The sequence below is a fragment of the Ostrea edulis genome, chromosome 5 (genome assembly GCF_947568905.1).
Source record: "Ostrea edulis chromosome 5, xbOstEdul1.1, whole genome shotgun sequence".
NCBI lineage: Eukaryota > Metazoa > Mollusca > Bivalvia > Ostreida > Ostreidae > Ostrea > Ostrea edulis.
The window spans coordinates 66,442,317-66,449,294 of NC_079168.1; the positions used below are offsets into that span (position 1 = coordinate 66,442,317).

General features: G+C 34.7%; 1 protein-coding gene across 1 annotated transcript in view; it reads right to left on the minus strand.

The window, feature by feature from the left end:
- Positions 1–1,247: 1,247 nt before the first annotated feature.
- The window catches only part of LOC130054685 (arpin-like), a 16,552-nt gene continuing 10,821 nt past the window's right edge, over positions 1,248–6,978 (minus strand). Inside the window, exons 3-6 of the mRNA XM_056165198.1 lie at positions 6,969–6,978; positions 3,025–3,240; positions 2,470–2,624; positions 1,248–1,594 (exon numbers count right to left, since the gene is read on the minus strand). The exon at positions 6,969–6,978 is cut by the window's right edge and continues 123 nt beyond it. Of these exons, the coding sequence (XP_056021173.1) occupies positions 1,586–1,594; positions 2,470–2,624; positions 3,025–3,240; positions 6,969–6,978 (390 nt within the window). The 3' untranslated portion in view covers positions 1,248–1,585. The remainder of the gene's footprint in view (positions 1,595–2,469; positions 2,625–3,024; positions 3,241–6,968) is intronic.

Genomic DNA, 6,978 nt, shown 5'->3' on the forward strand with positions numbered 1-6,978 from the left:
AGAAGGTGGAATTTGAATGCCTAAGTCGGATAGAGCGAACCTACAATCAGTGAGGAAAACAATTAAATGTATTAAATAGGTAAATGTAGGAAATAAAAAATAATATGTCTTACGGCATGACCATGTTGAGGGCGAAGTAAAAAATATTGGCATTAGTATCTATAGATCCATAACAGGACAAAAAATATCCTGATTTATTAGCACCTAACGTGTGAGGACAGAGCTCAATCAAAGTATTCTAACTTTAGACATTTTTGATCCACCTATTCATTGAACGCGGGAAACTCTATGCAACTGATGTAAACAGTGCATTGTGACGTCATATTCAGCGTCGGTGTTTAGCAAATACACAAACATAGGAGCCATGGCACAATTGCATTTATCGAGGAATGATTATACATGATTTAGAAAACAAAGATTTACATGCTTTTAAGAATCTTATGTCACATCTCGGAATGACGTGAACTTGGGTACACAAGATTCAAAATGGAGAAATACATGTCCACGTGCTAGTATTCAAATCGACGCCATTTGGACCAAAATTTTCAAGTTCCATAGGTATGGTTTAATTTTTCACTAGTTTTCTATATTTTCCTTTTAAATATGTATATATGTGTTACCTATAGGGAGAGCTCCGCTCTCACGGCCCATTGGGCCATGAGAGGGCTTCACCCTCTATTATCAAAAGAAATATTTTTACTTAGTGGAAACATTAAAATAATGTCATATTTGCAAGTAATATCCTGGATATGATGCATACGAGCAACAAAATAATGTGATATGGTAAGAATTCCATGTATTTAATTACTCCCTAAATATTCATCATTAGCTTAGTTTGTGTATCAGTCAAATTCAGGTGATGAAACTTATTGAGCAGATTCACTTATCCTGTGATGAGTGTTTGTCCTGCTCATGCATGTAAACAAATTGTTACAAGCCTTGTTATGTATGAGAGTTCTCCAAATGGAAGCAACTCGGACATATCTCGAAACCGACGTATTGTAATTTCTTGTTTTATTAAATATTATCTGACCAATTTATTGAAAAGAAACACATGTATCTCAAGTAACAATAAACAAACAACAATTCTAATGCACAATTCTTAAACAGTCTGGTTTTCCCCGTTTCTGTTAATGATAAATAATATTATCTTTCTATATTGGTGTACACGACAATGCAATTAAATCTTAAATGCAGTTTCTTTTAAAAAGTGATGTGTTGTTTCAGCCAATCAGGAAAGAGGAATGTTTAAGTCATATTGATTTAATATGAAAAATGAATATAACAATAAATAATACAATAAAGATATTTGGAGGGTTACAATAACAGGAAGAATCATTTCTTTTGTTCAGTACACAACAGTTATAAATAATAATCTTTATTTTTAAAGTCAGATATACATAATCAACATTGAACATTAGCTATATATACTAGCTATTTACCGACTTGCACGGATGTTTGCACTGGGGGGCAGTTATAACATTGCACTTTGTCATGGCAGTAAAAGTCACTTCTGCTTCTTTATATTGCTGAATGAATTCTTTAAATTGCTGAATGGACCATGGAGTTTAGGAATCACAACTGGTTAGTCATCCTGAAATGTACACATTTGTAATTTTCAATGTACATGTAAATGCCCTCACAAAAAATATATCTATACAATTTTGATGAACATTTTCAGATAACGAATTTCCCAGATTTATATTTGAACAGTTAGAGTGAATTGATAGAGTATAATTTTAAAATACACTAAGTAACATTTCTTGTAGTTACTCCTTGAAGAGTAAAAGCTGGTTACATTGAACACATTTATAACAAATTCACACTTGCAGCAAAGTGATTTTCATTCCCTGTAGTTTTGAAACGTATCATTGAACTAATTGATCGTAATGGATTACGTTTAAAGCGATTCAAAATTTTTCATCCAAAGCACTTCACTATAAGCATGTTTTACTGAAGTTCTGATAAAACAAGAAAACCCCAAATCAATATGGTTCATCTACTCCTTATGATATACCAGTGTATAAAGTTTTATGTCTGTCAAATGGGTTTTCAAGATATTGCTCGGATGATTTTCTTCCTATGTGTAGAGTGGATTGACCTTTGATCATGTGACCTCAAAATCAACATGGGGTCATCTACTCCTTAAAATGTACCAGTGTACCAAGTTTGTTGTCTCTCAAGCAAAGGGTTCTCAAGATTTGTTTTTAAAGACATGCCATCGTTGGAAACCCCATGGTCAGTTGCACTTCTGTTACCTCGACCATGGGTTTCTGACGATGAAGACTTGCTTGCAGTGAACATCTAACTCTTTTACCCAAGGATACTTTATGCCAAGTTTGGTTGATATTGGCTGGATGGTTTTTAAAAGTTTTTTAGTTGTTAAAAAGTTACAGATAACTTAACACATTTTGATCAGAAAAAGCTCAATATCAAGAAATTTTGGTTAGAGTGAACAAAACTACAAACCCATTCATCTTCGTCAACCCCTTCGGTCTGATTGTCGTCTGATGGCTGTGAAGATTTCATGCCCATTATTTTATCTGTCCAGGAGCTACCCACATTCTCACCTCCAGCAAAATTCCCCTTCATCTTGGCATCAGACTCCATCCTTGTGATGCTGACTGGAACAAATTCAACAAAGGAAAAGTTCTCTCTAAATTTTTAAACACAGGTTTAACATGGCTGTATAAATTAGTAATATTTGCATTCAACAATGCATTGCCAATGATAATCCTTTCCTAGTTCAATGCTTATAATTCCTTGTATACAAAATTATATTTGTCACAAAGAGGCCTTTTTTGTATGGAAAATCATTGAGAGCAAAAGATTCTTGAATTTTATAAAACTAATTGTAACTTAAACCATTACAGATGTTTCCCAAACATCTCCCCATCTCCCAAGTGGTACTTTTTCTTTGAGCAAGTCCAAATGAATCATTCAACTGATATATATTATATTACAAACAGTATGGATTTTACTCCATTTCCTTCCCCAAAGCAAAGAAATAGCAACTCTACGTACAAATAAATGGTCCATCTCCAGATGTTTTCACTCTTACTGTGTCTTCATCCTCAAGTTCGATTTTCTCGGTTTCATTTTCTTGTAACCACAGTGACATACAGTTGGCACAACCTCCCGGCAGTTTGGATGATGTTATGTCAATAAGATCACGGTGACTTATGATGTCCTTGACTTGTTCCAAGCTAAGTTTATCAGTTTGTCCTTTGGGTTCAACCTCTGCATAAGAAGCGTGTATAGGTATCAAACAGTGTATGGTGGGGCCAAACTGATAAATAGTATATGTCAACAGAGAATATATATGGTGAAAATGATTTTGTTATGGTTTGTACAATCTTCAGATCACAAATAGACATTGTTTATTTTTATGTCCCCACCACAAAGTGGTCGGGGCATTTTGTTTTACCCTTGTCCGTCCTTCCATGATACCCAGTTTTCTGCACTTTTTTTTTCTAAACGCCTTGCGATATTAAATTGATTTTTTGTATGCAGGTGCATATTGATGAGTTACAGATTGAAATTGAGTTTTGTTTTTGGTTCATTGGTTTTTGATGGAGTTGTGCCCCTTTATTGTGGAAAAATTACTGTTATGACCAGTTTTCCGGACTTTTTTCTAAACGCTTTTAAATGTTGAACTTAATTTTTGCATGCAGATGTATATTGATGAGTTACAGATTGAGTTTGAAGTTTATTTCAGTTCATTGATTATTTTTAATGGAGTTGTATAACATATAGAAGATTGTTGTTGAGTTTTTTATTGTACTAAATGCATGTAACATACAATCAGAATACCACATTTAATGCTATATTTTGACGGATTTTCTACATTTGACTTTACTGCAGATGGGGATATTCGTGCATATTCAATGCAAAAATTAGAAGTCACGATAAACTTGTTCTCATCACTTTTCAAATTAAGAAATTAATATGCTTTGAAGTTATATTAACTTCAACTTGCATTGATATCTGGATATCATGCCAATAGAACGATTTATACATACATGATACGATTTTATCTTGATATTTGATCACGTGATATACAGCTGATGCAGTGACTGTCGGTCTGGTGAAAAATGTATGGGAGGTCAATATGCACTTAATTATATATACATATTGTTTATGTATAAAAGGGTTGTGTGTACAGAATTTGTCAAAAATTGATCTGTTTATTAATGCTTCCCCCCCCCCCCCCCCCCCGACATATTTCTATGACCCTACTTAACACAACTACGTAGTGCTGTACAGGCTATTGTGATTTGTGACATATATTTAGCTCTTCTGAGCCAAAGGCTCAAAGAGCTAATGCTATGGCCATTTGTGCGGTGTGTGTAAACTTTTTAGAAAAAGGGCTATAACTCAAGAACCCCTTGGCTAATTTTTTTCAAATTTGTTACAGGGTATCATTGGCCCAAGGGCTTTCATACACACTAAATAGAGGGATGTGACCCTTTAACAAGGGGAGATAATCAGGAAAATACAAACAAAAGTAGTGGTTGCTAAAAAATCTTCTTCTCAAGAACCACAGGGCAGATTATCACCAAACTTACACATAAGGATGAGGATATGTTGTAGATTAAAAATTGTTCAAGGCATTACCCTGGGGCAAAGGGCGTGGTCTCAAGGTCACTTCAAAGTTGACCTAAATTTAAATTTTTTTTAAATTCCTTAAATCTTAGATATTTTAGTCATTATAAGGACTAGGATCATCAAATTTTGACAGTTGATGCATCTTAGGACCTTGTGTCAAGCTGTTCCAAAAGTAGGTCACGGTGACCTACTTTTTGAATTTTGCAGGTATTTATTTTAAAATTAATTTTGATGCATATCTTGTACACTTTGAAGCCTATGATCATCAAAACTTGTCAATTGGTGGATCATGGGACCTTGAAATGCGTCAACTGAAAAATAGGTCACCGTGACCTACTTTCTGAATTTTATGGCTTATCATTTATAGATATATTTTAAGTTGTTATTTCAAATACCGAGAGGTTTAGAATCATCAAATCTTGTAAGTTGATGCATCTTGAGGCCTTAAAACATATTTATAAAAAAGTAGGTCACAGTGACCTACTTTTTGAATTTTGCAGATATTCAAATTTCACATTTTCAATTTTAGATGCATATTTTGGGCACTGTAAAACCTAGGATCATCAAACTTTGTCAGTTGATGCGTCTTCAGTCTTCGGTTTGTGTCGACCAAAAAGTAGGTCACCGTGACCTACTTTTGGTATTTGACAGCTAAATTACTATATTTCAGACACTATTTGACCTACAATCATCAAACTTTGTCAGTTGATGCATCTTGAGTCTTCGGAGTGTATTGACCAAAAAGTAGGTCACTGTGACCTACTTTTGGCATTTGACAGTTATATTTATATATTTCAGTCACTAATTGACCTACAATCATCAAACTTTGACAGTTGATGCATCTTGAGTCAACGGAGTGTGTCGACCAAAAAGTAGGTCACCTTGACCTACTTTTGGAATTTGACAGCTATATTTATATATTTCAAATACTATTTGACCTACAGTCATCAAACTTTGTCAGTTGATGGGTCTTGCATGTTCGAAGGGTTTCGACCAAAAAGTAGGTCTACTTGACCTACTTTTGGAATTGGACACCTATATTTATATATTTCAGATACTATTTGACCTACAGTCATCAAACTTTGTCAGTTGATGCGTCTTGCATGTTCAAAGGGTGTTGACAAAAAGTAGGTCACCTTGACCTACTTTTGGAATTGGACGGCTATATTTATATAATTCAGATACTATTTGACCTACAGTCATCAAACTTTGTCAGTTGATGGGTCTTGCATGTTCGGAGTTCGCTGACCAAAAAGTAGGTCACCATGACCTACGATTGGAATTTGACAGCTATATTTCAATATTCAGATACTAATTGGCTTAAAATCATCAAACTTTGTCAGTTGATATTTCTTGAGTTCTCAAAATGTGTAAACCAAAAAGTAAGTCACATTGACCTACTTTTTTTGAATTCTTAGGATTTAACTAAAGATTTAGAATACTAAGAGGCTAAGAATAGAAATGGTGGGGTTGTACAATTTATCAGAAGAGCGATTCTAGGCCCTTGGGCCTCTTGTTTTAGTTGTCCAATCTATTGAGTTTATTAGAACAATGCTGTACAATAACAATCACATTAACATCACGATGATGGGGATCAGGGTTAGAATAGGTCATCAGTACCCCTAGCTTTTCGTAAGAGGCGACTAAATGGGGCGGTCCTTCAGATGAGACTGCAATAACTGAGGCCCTGTGTCGCAGCAGATATGGCCCGATAAAGATCCCTCCCTGCTTAAAGGCCATAAGCACCGAGCAAAGGCCTAAATTTTGCAGCTCTTCAGCACCAGTAATGGTGACATCTCCATATGAATGAAAAATTCTCAGGAGGGACGTTAAACAATATAAAATCAATCAATCACAATGATGGTGATTTCATGGGAGCGCATTATACAGTTGTATATCAAGCTAAACATGTATGACTGTAATTCTAGGTCTTATATTCTATAACAGTTTATCACTGACTAAACTCACTGTGTGATGAATTGAGGTACCCTATTCTATAACGGTTTATAACTGACTAAAGTCACTGTATGATGAATTGAGGTACCCTGTTCTATAACAGTTTATAACTGACTAAAGTCACTGTGTGATGAATTGAGGTACCCTATTCTATAACGGTTTATAACTGACTAAAGTCACTGTATGATGAATTGAGGTACCCTGTTCTATAACAGTTTATAACTGACTAAAGTCACTGTGTGATGAATTGAGGTACCCTGTTCTATAACGGTTTATAACTGACTAAACTCACTGTGTGATGAATTGAGATACCCTGTTCTGTAACGGTTTATAACTGACTAAACTCACTGTGTGATGAATTGAGGTACCCTGTTCTATAACGGTTTATAACAGACTAAACTCACTGTATGATGA